Source organism: Pezoporus occidentalis, unplaced genomic scaffold (assembly GCF_034315485.1).
Source record: "Pezoporus occidentalis ecotype Australia unplaced genomic scaffold, CSIRO_AGI_Poc_V1 ctg86, whole genome shotgun sequence".
NCBI lineage: Eukaryota > Metazoa > Chordata > Aves > Psittaciformes > Psittacidae > Pezoporus > Pezoporus occidentalis.
Window position 1 is genome coordinate 2072755 of NW_026916220.1, and position 15807 is coordinate 2088561.

The window sequence follows — 15807 nt, forward strand, 5'->3', positions numbered from 1 at the left end:
CAAAAATCTCCTGGGGCCATCTGTGCAAAGGGTGACACACATCATTACCCTGAATGGAAGTGACAGTGCAAATACTAGAAGTGCATTGAGATGCAATCTCTAACAGCTGAACTTCAAAGCTGGGTGGAGGACAGGAGACAGTGTCCTTTTAGGCAATTTAACATCACCGATGCTCTGTTCCTGTATGGCTTTGAATATGTACAAGGGTTTCTTTCCCTATAGACAGACATTCCTCTGTTATAGTAAATGAATTAATTTTCTGCTATTAATTAAGTGCTTCATCTCTCCTTTTGGCTACATACTGAAATATTTGTGGATGCTGGCTGGACCTATGAAAAACTCATTGTTTGTTACTCTGGTTGGTCAGCACAGGACTCAAGTGTCAGGCTCGGAGACAGCAGTTTCTGCAATGGGGCAAGACATTTAGTCCTCTATATTCTTCTTTCCCACTAAATGGAATTTAAGGCTGTGGCTTTTGCCAGGACTCAGCTTGTAGCTGTTAGATCTGAGAAAGCTGATTCAATGCAGATTACATTCATGATCAGTTGTGCTCTGACTTGAAGGGCTTTTCCATTCTCCTCAGAGGGTCAGGTTCCTGGGTACTTCTCAGATCTGGCCTGCAGAAGTCACTATGATGAATCTGATATGCAAGAAATTATCTGATGTGCCTCCAGGTATAGATATTCCTTTAAGTCTGAAGGTGCTGTTAAAAAAAAGAGAAGACAAAGTTATAAAGATGTTATCTCAAACAGATGAAGTGAATAGTAAACAAAACAGAATTTTAAGTTATTGTTCTATTTCATGTGTCAGCAAGTGTTCAGAGAATTATGGTATTTTGAAACTTGCCCTTTTGTAGTTGCGCTTCGTTATTGATACAAGCCTTGGTTCTCTGCTGGGATAAAGGGGTTTAGGTTCAATAATGTCTTTGGAATCACATTGCATTACACCATCTGAGAAAGTGATTGCTACTGGCCTAGGTCTTGCAGCATATGAAGATCTTAAAATGATAATTTTTTTTTTTTTTTTTTTTTTTTTTTAGTTTTTCATTTTAAGAAGATTAACCTTCTTAACCTACCTAACAATTCAACTTCACAATATGCCTCAGGACGCAAAGTGAAACAAGAACTCCTGAGATCTTAAAAATAAAAAGCTATACATGAAGCAACAGAAAAAAACTCTAAGAATTCAAGTGCAATATAACCTGAGAATTTGCATTGTAATCCCTATTCTCAAATTAAATAAAAAGTGAATTCAGCAGAAGTTTCTCAACTGATATGTAAGTTTCCTAAACAATAATACAAGAGGTAAAATTTTGATTTGGTACCTTCATATTCCTTTTTGTTAAACTGCTTTAATTTGAATAGAATTGTCCTAGAGCCACCGGTAGAGAATAATACTCCAACTTAATGCTGAGGTTCACTGATTCACTGAATTTCCTAGCTTTATTTATTAGACATGAGATAAAGCAGCATCAAAGAGACCTTGGGATACTTATCTGCTGGTAGCTAGGGCACTAATTTGGGTTAAATGATCAAATTCACACCTCTTGAGGAAAAGAATGAGAACTTCCTCTTTCAGCATTGGTGAATTACACCCAGAGCTACATTCTGCAAGGGGGAGGAAAATTACTTCTTTGCCATTAGTTTTATGAATGTAGCCTTTCATTCACACTTCTTTTTATTTCATATTGACTGGAATTCTTCAATTTGACAAAGATTGTCAAGAGTTAGGACTGAATTTCACCTTGGCAGGGTAAAAAAAAAAAATAAATCTGAAGTTGGTGTGCTTTTGACCCTTTTTATTTTTTCTGCAGAACTAAAGCAAAATACTATTCAGGGAACCTTAATTAATATTCAGGATTGTAACAGTGGCCCAATGTAACGCAACAGTAGCCCAACAGTAACCCAACCCAGCAAACATGGTATAATAAATTTACAATAAAACTGTCCTGGAAGCGATTTTTTTTCTCAGTCAACTATTTAGGTCATGGCTTACATTATTAATGAAAAAGATGAGTATCCTAAATAGCTGTTAGTAGCTTATTTTTTAACTAAGGACAGTATTCATCTCACTAGAAATATACAGCCCTTTCTCAGCTGTCACAGCTTCTGGCTTCAACTACATCTGGGCTAACGATTCGTGTATGTTAATACCTCATAAAAAACAACAAAAAAGATGGCATTGTCCTTGTACTCAGCTTAATGTTCATAAAACATAATGAATAATATACAACAAAACAAATGCAAAAGTAATAATCATCATAATCATCAAAACAGAAATAATATATATAGTATTTGCTCTATGTCAGAAAAGTTGTTCCTTGAGCTTATTCTGAATACAGTACAATACAACACTGAGCAGCTGCAGGCATGAAAAGCAATATATTTTTTTTCTTTTCCCCTGGGTTGCAATTCATAAATATATTCAATATCATGTCCACAAAACCAGTAACTGGTATATGAGGTATATCTGGATTCCTCTAGAATCTCTGTAATTCAGGCATCAACCCACATCATTTGGCACATTTCCAGTCATACAACCACAGGATATCCACCTTCGTTTCATCAACATTCCACCAAAGAAGAAAAGCCCATCTTGTGTTTGTATATGATGTCTCTACTAAAAAGCACATGTGAAAAATATGATGCACCTTTCCACATCAATTATGAATTTGTTCAATCTAGAAGATTATGGTTAAACTTCTTCAGTAAAAAATTAAGAAGGTGGCAATGTCTGCAGTAAAAACTGAAGAAGCAGTTCCTCTTATGACTTTCAAAAAAAAATCTGTAATTACAAGTCATTACTGCACACATGAAGAAGTAAGGCACAGGGAGAAAATAGGCCAGTTATTGAAAAAAAGAAGTGTCAAGTAATTATAGATTACTATCCTGATCTGTCTAGTTCTTAATTTTATAGCTTTGACTATTTTGACAGGCTGTCAAATCACTACATTCAAATCACTGCATTTAATTAATCATTGCAAAATCCCTCCATTAAACCATACCTTGTCAACACCCTTATAGTGGAAAAAAATGACTTTATTAGGGAGCTTGAATTTGGACAACTTATGGGAGACCGTTTTGTTAATTCATATCCCTTTTCCCTTTTTCTACTTGAAAAGCATTACTGGGTCATTCTCGTTCTTCTACAGCATCAGTGTGAAGTTCCAAAAAAAAGAGACTTAGAGAAACTAATAGCATTTTTTTGCCCGTTCAAAACCAGATAACTAGTGTTCTAGAATAAAAATTTATACTTTACTTCTCTGACAGTATTACCGCAAAACACCTACTCCCTTTGTTTCCTTCTATTTGCCACAGTTTTTTTAAAAATGGAAAGTGAGTCTAGTCCAATCTAGCATGGCATTCTTGTCCCCATCATGCCCATGACCACAGTGTCACTGCACAGAGTTCTACGCTGAACACTGCAAATTGAAAATATTAAAGGAAAAGATTACTAATGGAAACAGTCCTTTCACCTCAGACCTATAAAATGGCTATGCATATACTGGTTAGCATAAATTGCACAATGATTTACAGGTTTGGTACAAAAAAGGAAACTATAGAAAGGGACATTTATCCACTGTTAGCTGAACAAGCAATAAATTTTGTTTTAAAGATACTCAGATACAGCTTCAGCTTACAGTATTTAAAGAATAATAAATGCAGTTTGATTCTGTAGTGGCATGATAGGAAGAACATCAAGCAAATCATATAAAAGACATCAACCTGAACTGATGAGTGCAGTGGTGACTGACAATCACAGAAAAGACACTTTAGATGAAACTTTTTATGCTGGGTCTAGTGCCTTTTATAAAAATAAAAAAAGGAAAAAAAACCTAGGAAAAATGCATTTCATGTTCAATTGAGAAAGAGAGATACGCTTGATTAATACTAAGCTATATAATTTCCACATAGTTTTGAATCTGAGAAAAGCACATGAAAGACTAGTCTAATGTAAATCTCCATTTTTTGGGCTATTTTAGCACAGACAGCATAATTTGAAGGTATGTTGTCATCTGTCATAAGCACACTAGCTGTCAGAGTTATTACCTATACTCACATATTTAAGAGTATAACAACTGCTCCCAAAGAAAAAATAAAATCATATATTAATAAATTCTCCTAAAAATAGTGCACATATTGTGTAGATATTGCTTAAATAGTAATGACATCTATTTCAGTTACTCAGTTGTACCTGAAAGATACAGAAATATTCAGATATAGACTGTTTTAACTCTATTACCTTGGGTTTATTACTCCTTTCAGATAAGATCCATTACCATACTAATTCATTCAATAGAAGAAAGAATTATTGAAAGGGAAGGAAATACTTTTGTAGATTTTTGTTTTGCTTGTTGCCATTGTCCAAGAAATTCCCATCATGACTCCTGTTTTTTGGAGGGTTTTTATTAGGCATCAATTTAAATAACAGATTTCAGAAGACACACAGCTTCAGTCAGAAGCCAGAACTTTCAGATAAAATAGTGTGCTTTATAATTAAAAGAATTCTGCTGAATGCAAACCTGATTTTTTTTTCAAGCATTTTATTTCCCTGTTAACATTTTAACTATGTAAGACAATGTTAATATTTTTGTGTTCTATGGTATAGCACTGTTGAGACATCTTTCCGTGTAAAAATGAAACAACCAAATCTAAACAAGACAGAATCTTAACAAATCTACACATTCTTTGTAACTCTTCCTGTCTTTTTCCTCTGAAGCTTCAGAATACTTATTTATGTATGATCATACTCATCCTACTGTTTCAGTCTATAAATAATTTATTTGCCAATGAGCAAACAAGAATTCCCTGCTGTTTATTGGAAGCTTTTTTTTTCAAATCTTTGGAAGAGACTGTAAATGGCATAAAAAAACCCAAAATTTCTAAATTTTTGATATCTAAATTTTCTATTTTTTTACTTAACACACTGTAATTCATTTTATATGTTGACAGTATGTATTAGCTTCTACAGTAATATTACTCATGATCTTGCTAAACAACACTTCCCTAATGTGATTATGAAGTCCTCCATTGTTCCAGCTTTGATATCTCTAGGGCTTTCTCTAAACCAGTTCTAAATATACTTCTAGGAAGATAATACTCAACAGAAATCTGTAAGTTATATCAGAGAGTATATGATGAAAGCATTTATTAAATACACTTTTCCAACTGAACTTACAGTGCTTCAGTAATGTATTTGTAGAATTTTACTGTCTTTATGTGTTTGCATAACAAAATGAAGACCATCAGAATATTGGCTCTGTGAGTTACATTAGAATAATTTTTTTTTATAATTAAAAGTTTATGGTAACAGAAGTACGCAATGATTGGCAGGAGCACCATGTTTGTCTATGTATGAATCTCATTTCTTGTTAATTGCTCATGAACTGCTGGCCAAATTGCTGTGGTACTTGTCTCAATAATGTTTGAAACAGTTAAAATTTAAGAGAAATGACAACATGAAATCAAGCCTTTTTTGTTGATACCCTTGTTTCCAATGCAGCTGATGCAGTTGAAATCTAGGAAAACAAAGTTACATCTTGACACCATGGAAGTCATTAGCCCACAGGGGTTGTCATGATGATTGCAAAAATTGCCAAAACTCTGATTACAAAATGCTATTTGTTGAGACAATGCATTTCTCTTCACCATTTTCAACTTTTGGAAAAATTTTTATCAGGCCATTTTTCTTGACATGAAAGATTTTTCTTTCTTTTTCATTTTCCTTTGCCTTTTTGATCACTCATCCACTTAGATGTTGGAAAACTGCTTTGGCAATATATTAAAGCATTTCTTAACACAGAATTGGTAATACCAAGTGTGAATACATTCCTAGGAAGCCATTTCTTTTTTCATTAGTCTTTGGATATGTTATGATACATCTTTCATGAAGCAAGTATTCACAAAGCATTTTTTCATTTCATCTTTAGGATATGTATTTATTAGCTCCTAGAAAAGTTATTTTCTCAAAAAAAAATTAGCTCTGGACTACATTTTACCTTGTATTTGATTAACATGCACAGAAAAAGCTAGAAAAGAAGAAACCAGCTTTTTTTTTGTGTGTGTGTGTGTGTGTGTTAAATTATGATATAAAATTCACACACTCATTTCAAAGGAACAAGGCATGGATCTTCATAATTATCATTTACAGTTAGGCTTCTGATGTAGACTTGCTTAAAAAGCAAGGCCAAGTACACTTACATGTTTATCGATGGCTGTATTAGAATGTATATACATATATGAAAACATAAGCATATATGCATATATGCATTATTCATGTACCATATGTACATATATATATATGAATTCTCTCTTCTGCTGAGTTGGGTTAGCTACAGGACAGATCTTGGACAATATCCACAAGGCTGCAACCAATCAGACTGCAGTTTGCAAGGTCACATCTGAAACAAGGGGGCACAAAATCACAAAATGGAATATAGAAACCTTTAGAATTAAGATTTAAGTAATGTTAAGTTTGATGGCTTTGTAACAGTAGCAATGGAAAATTACTGAGGTGTATGATACATAGAGAAAAAAAATAGAGTACAGCTAGAGAACATACTGAGAATTCTCACAAGATAAATCATTATAGTTGTGACATAGTTTAAGAAAAAACAGTCTAGAAGAACAGGACACAGGATAGGGAGTATCTAGGAACCGCAGGTGTCCAGGATGGGCTACAGTTAAACTAACTGATAAGTAGGAGGACAGGAGGATTATTATGTCTCTGGTGCTAACGAACCAATTAAACTGGTATGAGCATCTACTGCGCATGCTTCAAAGGCTGCCAGAAGCGATGAAGATTGTTGGAAGAAGTAAACAACCCTCGGGGACCACCACCACAATTCTGTATGCATGCGGGGAACTTTCTGGAAAATTATGTAATCCATACGTAGCCTCATGAATATGTATGTATGCCCAGTGGCTATAAAAGGACGGCTTGTGTGGCAATGGGGAGAGCTATTCCCCGTGTCTCCCGGCGACGCAATAAAGAATACCTGCTTGTCAGCTTGAAAACTTTGTTGGCAAGTTTGTTTCTGGAGTTTTCTCCGTATCAATTTGGCAACCCAGATGGGACCCTCTCTGCTCGGCTGCAGGACCTGCTGAGGACAGGGCTCCCTAGGGCCCTCGGGAATTTTTCCCAGAGAGACCCCTCGACTCATTCGGATAGCTGCAGGAGCAGACAAGGACCATCTCATAAAAGGTATTCTTTTCTTTCATATAGTTTGTAAGGTGCAGGGGGCATCTCGGTTTGGTAAATTGGTTTGGTAAATTTTCTTTTATATGGTTTGTAAGGTGCAGGGGGCATCTCGGTTTGGTAAATTGGTTTGGTAAATTGGTTTGGTAAATTTTCTTTTATATGGTTTGTAAGGTGCAGGGGGCATCTCAGTTTGGTAAATTGGTTTGGTAAGTTGGTTTGGTAAAGCGTTGGTAAGCGTACGCATGGTTTGGAAGCCTTCCATAAATGAAGATAGAAAATCTCGTAGGTAAAGGTGTATACCCGGCTGCTAGCGTCCATTTGGTATACACCCACAAGAAGCAAGGGGCTTCTTGTGGTTTGGGTCCTGCAAAACACAGGGGGTGTCTTGTTGTCCTGTGTTCAGCAGTAGCAGTCATTTTTCTCCTTCTTCACAGCTGGTGCAGTGCTGTGTTTTGACTTTCGGCTTGGGAACAGAGCTGATAACAGTGATGTTTTGGTTTGGCCAAGGATTTTGCGAGCCACATGCTCTGCCAGGGAGGAGGGGAAGCCGGGAGGAAGCAGAGACAGGACACCTGACCCAAACTGACCAAAGAGGTATTCCATACCACAGCACGTCATGCCCAGGAGGTAATGGAGAGTTAGGCGGAAGGGCTGGGAGACTGCAGGGTTGGAGGAGGTATCGGTCGGTGCTTGGTCAGGCTGGGGGGGGCAGGTGAGTTATTGGTCAGCTGGTGCTGAGGTGTTGTATTCCCTTCCCTTGTTATTTCCTTTATCATTGTTATCATTGGCGGTAGCAGTAGTGATTTGTGTTATACCTTAGTTACTAAACTGTTCTTATCTCAACCCGGGGAGTTGCATTCTTTTCGATTCTCCTCCCCACCCCTCCAGGAGTAGGGGGGAGGGCAAGAAGGGGGGGGGGGGGGGGGGGCAGGGGAGTGAGTGAACAAGCTGTCTGGCTGGGTTTAAACCACAACACTTGTGGAAATGGTTTTGGATTTTACTGGTATACATGCATAAGAAGCAGGGGTCTTCTTGTGGTTTGGGTCCTGAAAGACACAGGGGGTGTCTTGTGGAAATGGTTTTGGATCTTGTTGGCATTTATTTTGTGGCTTGTTACATAAGGATTTTGGTCTTGTGATTTTGGTATCAGTGACAGACTGTTATAACTAAGCAGGGGGCATCTTGTGGTTTGGGCCCTACAAGACACAGGGGGTGTCTTGTGGAAATGGTTTTGGGTCCAGTGTGCTATCAACAGCCCATAAGGGATTTGATTCAGTGATGCTGTCAGCGTGGGTCCCTGAATAGGCTAGTCGAATCACCCTCTGATACAGTGGGCTGTCCGGTATGTCCCACAGTGGGACACAGACAGGCTGGTCGGGCACAAGGGTCTCGTCCTTCTTGGGACACTGACAGTCTGGTCAACTATAAAGGGTTCAAGGAACCCCCCTATTAATGTTACAATATGGTCTGATCCATAGGTGTTAGGATGTATTGCTTTTGATTCTACTGGTATTAGTCTTATTTTGTGGCTTGTTACAGTAATGATTTTGGTCTTGTGATTTTGGTACTCGTGACAGGATAACTGTGTTATTAACTGTTGTTTGTTTGGTTGAATTTTAGTCTCTGTCTCAAGTGTTGTAACTGTGTGGAGTGTGTCTGTGGGATCCCGTTTGTGTGTGTGTGTGTGTGTGTGTGTGTGTGTGTGTGTGTGAATGTGAGATTGATAATGAAAAATCAGCAGAGTGAAGAGACCTTGAAAAAGAGTCCGTTGGGTCCGTTTTGGCACACTGGAAAGAACTTGGAGGGTCTCCTGGGGGCTCGGTAAATAAGAAAACATTGGTAAAATATTGTAACCAATGGTGGCTTTTGTATACTTTGGAAGATCAGGAAAAATGGCCTAAAAATGGAACTCTGAACTATAATACATTGTTACAATTAATGTTGTTTTGAGGGGGTAAGGAAAATGGTATGAAGTAATGTATGCAGATATGTTTTTCACTTTAAGAAATCACATGGAGTGACAGACTGAATGCAAAATTAATATAGCTCTGCCAGATTCCTTAATTTTGGCTTTGGAAAAGGACAGGCTAAAACTCAAAGTTAAGCTGGAGATGTTCAGCCTGTGATATTGGGGAAAGATGTTTAAAGTTAAAAAACAGTAATCAGGAAGATAGGTTGGAAAATCATGTATCGCAGGTACCTCCGAGAGGATCACCCTCTGCATCTGTCCCATCTGATATTGATAAGGAGGAAGAGATTGCTGTCACTGGCAACAAGTGGCACATTCACATTCAGAGTTACGAAGGGGTTAAACCAGAAGTGCTGTTGCAGAGGCAGGCATCTGCAGCCCCTGCGGAGCAGGGTAAGCAGTTGTGGAAAAAAAAAAAGGGGAAAACCAAGGGGGAAAGGGGGGGAGCTCGGGCAGCTCCTGTGTTTGAGCATGGAGGAGTGACAACGGGCAGAGGTTGCGGGAGTGGGCTCTTCTGTGGAAACGGATCGGTGTGCGTGCTATGGGGAGTTTGGACGTTGGAAGTGAGACTGCCCTGGGGGGGGGGGGTGTGTGCAGTGCCATGGGGTGGCTCCGGTGACTGAATTGGAACTAGACTGAGAGGTACCTGGGGAATCTACCCGAGCAGATCCACTGATTAAATTAAAACTACAGACTAGAGGAAATAAAGAGGAATTTTAGTGGATACAGGAGCAACTTATTTGGTGTTAAATCAGAGAGGAAAGAGAATTTGTTACAGATGTGGGTGCTACTGGCCACCAAGAGAAAGCAGAAAAAAAAAAAAAAAAAGACAAGACATTCTGTCTGAAACCTTTAAAGTACAAATTGGGAAAACAGATAGGAATGCATAAATTTTTATGCATGCCAAATCCTCTAAAATCTTTATTAGGGTGAGAAGCAACATTTAAAGAAAGCAAAATGGAATTTAGACTTAAAAACAGTCTATTAATTGCAGTTTTGAGTTTATCTTTAATGCAACAGAAAAGTAAAAAGAAGGACCTCCCTGAAGTAGAAGAAATCCTTAATTAGGTATATGTGGGAGTATGGACATCTGAAGTTCCAGGTAAGGCAAAAAAATGCTTTGCCTGTTAAAGTGGAAATAAAAAGGGGGGCCTGCCCAATTAGAATAAATCAATACCCCTTAAAATTAGAAGATCAAAGGGAATAAAAAAAAAAAATTGATAAATTTTAAAATATAGATTATTAATTGAATGTGAATTGGAATATAATACTCGTATCTGGACAGTAAAGAAATATGATGGGAAAAGTTGCAGATTGGTTTACGATCTCAGGGTAATCAACAAAATTGCAGAGGATATTTGTCCAGTAGTAGCTAATTCATATGATTTATTGACTAAATTGTATAATAATCAGAAATGGTTTGCCGTCCTGGATTTAAAGGACACTTTCTTTTGCTTACCATTGGCCAAAGAAAGCCAAAATTATTTGCTTTCGAATGAGAAAATCCTGACGCAGGAAGAAAAACTCAATTAACTTGTACAGTATTACCACAGGGGTTTAAAAACAGTCCAGCGATTTTTGGAAATCAGTTAGCAAGAGAATTAGAATTATGAAAGCCACCTGCTCAGACAGGGACTCTGTTACAATATGTGGATGACCTGTTAAATGCTACAGAAACAAAGGAAGAATGTGTCCAGTGAATGGTGGGATTATTGAATTTCTGAGACTGAATGGTTATCAGGTATCCAGACAAAAGGCCCAACTAATCCAAACCCGAGTTTTCTACCTAGGATATGAAATAACAGGAGGACAGAGAGAACTTGGAACTGCCAGAAAAGAAGCCATTTGCCAGATTCTACAACCGTCGACTGTCAAGGAGCTCCGGACATTCCTGGGAATGACAGGATGGTGCAGACTTTGGATCCATGATTATGGTGTTCTGGTAAGACCACTATGCGAACTGTTGAAGGGAAACCCTCCCTCTTTGGACTGGACTGATAAAGTAGAGGAGGCTTTTAGAAATTTAAAGATAGAGTTAATGAGAGCTCCAGCTCTGGGACTTCCGGATGTGACTAAACCGTTTTGGCTATATTCCTATGAAAAACAAGGAATAGCCTTGGGGGTCCTTGCTCAGAAACTAGGACCATACAGAAGGGCAGTGGCATATTTTTCAAAACAGCTGGATGAAGTGAGCAAAGGATGGCCCAGATGCCTAAGGGCTGTGGCAGCAGTCATCATGAATATTGAAGAGGCCCGCTTATTTACCTTGGGGCAAAAGATTACTGTGCTAGTGTCCCATGTGGTATCAGCAGTCCTGGAACAGAAAGGAGCCCACTGGTTATCTCCTTCACGTTTTTCAAAAAACCAGGCCACCGCTGCAGAACAGGATGATATAGAATTGTGGTCACTAACAATGTGAATCCAGCACCCTTTTTGCAGGAACAATCGACAGAACCAGTAACACGCGACTGCTTGACCACCATAGAGACTGTATATTTGAGCCGACCAGGTTTGAAAGAAAAACCTCTGGAAGATGCTGATTCTTGGTTTACTGATGGTAGTAGCTTCAGGAAAAATGGTAAACGAAAGGCAGGATATGCCATTACCATCACTTCACAGGTAATAGAAGCTAAACCTTTACCTGCGAACACCTTTGCCCAGAAGGCAGAAATAATAGCATTAATAAGAACCCTGGAATTGGCTAAAGATAAAAGGATAAATATTTGGACTGATTCTAAATATGCATTTGTTGTGGTACATGCACATGGTGCTATCTGGAAAGAATGAAGACTTTTGAACACACAACAGGAAACAGATTAAACATGCTACAGAAATTCTATGATTACTGGAAGCTGTTCAGCTACCTGAAGAAGTAGCTATTATGTACTGTAAAGGACATCAACAAGGTGACTCTGATCAGGAAATTGGAAATAATTTGGCTGATTCTGAAGCCAAACGAGCACCTGAACAATCTCAAATCATGTCCTTAATCACTGACAGCAAACTAACAATTTAAAAAAATCTAAACCTAGGTATTCAAAAGAGGATAGAAAATTGATTGAGGATCTAAAGGGACAGGAAAATAAAGAGGATTGTCCTCAAATACCTGATGGGCGAATTGTAATCCCCTATAACCAACTCTGGAAGTTAGTTCAGGAAGAACATAATAAAACTCATTGGGGTAGCAACTCTTTGTATAAATATTTAGACAAACAAATTGTAGGAAGGAATCTATACACCACAGTTCAATTAGTGACAAAACAATGTCAGTTATGTCTTAAGAATAATCCTAAAAGTGAAAATAGAAATCAAATTGGGAAAATTGGGAGAGGAAGTTTTCCAGGACAGCAGTGGCAAACAGATTTTTCTGAATTACCAAGAAGAGGGGGTTATCGATATTTGTTGGTGTTAACAGATACTTTTTCAGGTTGGCCAGAAGCATTCCCTTGTAGGATAAATAATGCAAGACAGATGATTAAAACATTATTAAATGAAATAATACCTCGTTTTGGTGGCAATTTCTTCCGACCAGGGTTCACACTTTAGTGCTAAATTGTAACAAGAAATTAGCAAAAAATTAGAAATTGATTGGCAACTACATGTTCCATATAGGCCTCAGGCCAGTGGGCAAGTACGAAAGATGAACCATCTGATTAAACAACAGATTAGTAAAATACGTCAGGAAACGAATTTCTGTTGGTACCAGGCGTTACCACTGACTCTATTAAGAATTCGAACTAAACCTTGGATGAAAGAAGAGGTCAGTCCATTTGAGATTTTTTATGGAAGACCATATCAGTCCCAGTTTAAAGGAGAAAGTCTTCAGGAAGTTGGAGAAGGCTATCTCTGACAGTTTCTGATCAATCTGGGAAAACAATTGGAGGAGATAGAATAGTAGGGACAAGAGCAAGAGGTTTGGATTATCCAATTCACCCTTTCAGATCTGGAGACTGGGTTTATGTTAAGAATTTTTCAGGAGATCCTCTACAGAAGTGGAGGGGATCGTACCAGATATTACTGACCACCTCTACAGCAGTGAAGATAAAGGAACAACCTGCTTGGATACATTATTCAAGAATTAAGAAAGCACCAGAGCCAGAGAAGACATGGCGGATCAAACCTTCAGGACCCTTATGTATGAATTGCATCGGTCATAATTTGGACTGATATGATAACTGGCACACAAGCTTGGGACCAGAACTTATACCTGAAATTAGTGCAGAATGTTACTAATGTTTTTAATCGTAGTGACTGTTGGGTGTGTGCACAGTTGCCTAAATCAGGAGAAAGCCTGGATCTCCCATTAATTGGAGTTCCAATTCCTAACACTGTCTCATGGACAAATTTGTGGGTGAACACTAGCAATCTATATTCGAAGAAAAGGTTAAAATTTGGAATAGTTAATCCTAATCCAAGTAATAAATATTACACCTGTGCACAAAGATGTATTACACCAGGAACCAGGGTAGGAAATCTTGCTTAAATGCCACAGATGTAGGTCACCATTCAAATTGCAATCATACTATTAACACAGATGGTATCGTAGTTCAGTGATGGCCCGTTCCTAAAGGGAAAGGATGGTATTGGTTATGTGGAGAAAATGCTTATAAGACTCTACCCCCCAACTGGAAGGGGGCATGCACCTTAGGTGCTGTAATACCCAATTTTAACCAGCCTCTCTAAAGTGGTTTTACAAAACCGAATGTCTCTAGACATGTTATTGGCATCACAAGGAGGGGTTTGTTCCATAAATCAATGAAAGCTGTTGTTCCTATATAGACCAAAGTGGCAGAATTGAAACAGATCTGGAGGAAATTTGGAAACAAACTAAGATATTTCATGAAATGGCCATGAATGACACCTCCTGGGGTTTTGAAGAAATATGGAAAAAGTTAACTTCATGGTTACCCAATCTCTCCTGGTTGAGGCAACTGGTTGCAGTAATATTGATGTTAATTAATTTAATATTGATTACTTGTGGTATGATACAATGTTCCCTCTGGTGTTGTAAACGATCTATGATTGGAAAAGGAATGAAATTAAGCACCAAGTAGAAATAGGAAATTATTTCAGGAAGAATTTTGATGGTAATGGTAATATATAAAATGTTGCAACAGAATTTGCAAAAGGACAGAAAAAGGGGGGAATTTGAAACAAGGGGGCACAAAATCACAAAATGGAATATAGAAACCTTTAGAATTAGATTTAAGTAATGTTAAGTTTGATGGCTTTGTAACAGTAGCAATGGAAAATTACTGAGGTGTATGATACATAGAGAAAAAAAATAGAGTACAGCTAGAGAACATACTGAGAATTCTCACAAGATAAATCATTACAGTTGTGACATAGTTTAAGAAAAACAGTCTAGAAGAACAGGACACAGGGATAAGGAGTATCTGGGAACCGCAGGCTGTGCTACAAGCACAAACACAAAACCAAGAGTTTTGATGCTTATTGAGGGCTTTCTATACTTTTGAAACAACAGAAAGAAATAAACTGTAAGTTGCTAGTGGTAAACAAAACCTTGTTTCTTAAAGCATCCTTCTGCTGAATATCAGAGGGCTGGGGATATATGGCTGGGTAAACCTGAGGCCTACTGCTATTTTCTGAGACTGAGAATCTGTATCTGAAAGGCAGAGGACACCCTACACTGATATGGAAAACAATATAGTGAAAGGAATCCACCTATTCAGTCTCACTGCATTTTTTTGGTGGTTACACATAAAATCAAGAGAATATGTTATACTATTTTAATCTTTCTGTCCTTATTTCTGCTCTCCTTTCCATGCTATATCAAAGAAAATGTCATTAATTAGCCAGAATCCACATCTATGTCAAGTGGAGGTAGAACAAAGATTGGGAAAAGAAAGAGAAGCAAAAGACAGCTAAGTCCCTAACTGAAGTAACTTTCTGTTTCTAATGATTATTAGCTATTAACACACTTGGGGAGTGGGTTAAAAAGTTTACCACAGTTATCTAGCTTACCACAGGCAATGCCATAGCAAGGAAATACTGAAACAAAAATATGAGGTATGAAGTAGTTTTGCATTTGCAATAAGTTGACAAAGAATTTCACATCCAATATCCATGCTGGAAGTTCCCTGTCAGTAATGTACCTATTAACTACCTCTGCTTTATCTAAGGATGTTGCCATCATTGCTTTCTTACATTCTAGCTGTTGGTGGAAACTAAAAGAGATGGAAGGTCTGATAGGTGAGAAAAGACACCACCACCCCATACCTAATAAGTGTAACTGTTTTTCCTGTAAAAAATCAGATTTCTTGTGGTTTATTTTTAAACCAGTCAATTTCTAAGGCTGACTATTTATAACTGAAAAGAGGATAATAATACAAATCTCTATGAACCTACAGTCACCGAATAAAAATAAGTTCTTTGAGTATATAGCACTATCTATCTACAAATGGAAGAAAACCTTTTATCAGTCGGTGAAACAAATTAGTCTCAGGACACATGAAAATTCACACAGAAAAATTAATAAATGCTTTAAAGGACTTGTATCTGCTATTATTTAAATCGTTTATGTTTCAATTTTTAGAGTTTAGAGGTTTTTGTATAATTACATGTCTTAAGATGACATGTGAATGGTTTGAAAATCATTCCCCCTGGAGTACATCTTC

The 15807-nt window shown here is 37.6% G+C and overlaps 2 protein-coding genes across 3 annotated transcripts in view; one reads left to right on the forward strand and one right to left on the reverse strand.

Annotated features, from left to right (window-relative positions):
- Positions 1-232: 232 nt before the first annotated feature.
- PRR16 (proline rich 16) overlaps positions 233-15807 on the reverse strand; it is a 153227-nt gene continuing 137652 nt past the window's right edge. For both annotated transcript variants that reach the window (XM_062604385.1, XM_062604386.1), the window contains exon 3: positions 233-703. The gene's annotated coding sequence lies outside the window, so the exon portion shown is untranslated. The remainder of the gene's footprint in view (positions 704-15807) is intronic.
- LOC134156398 (uncharacterized) lies at positions 9994-11588 on the forward strand. Its single transcript, XM_062604399.1, has one exon. It carries the CDS (start codon positions 10857-10859, stop codon positions 11586-11588), a length of 732 nt encoding a protein of 243 aa, XP_062460383.1. The 5' UTR covers positions 9994-10856.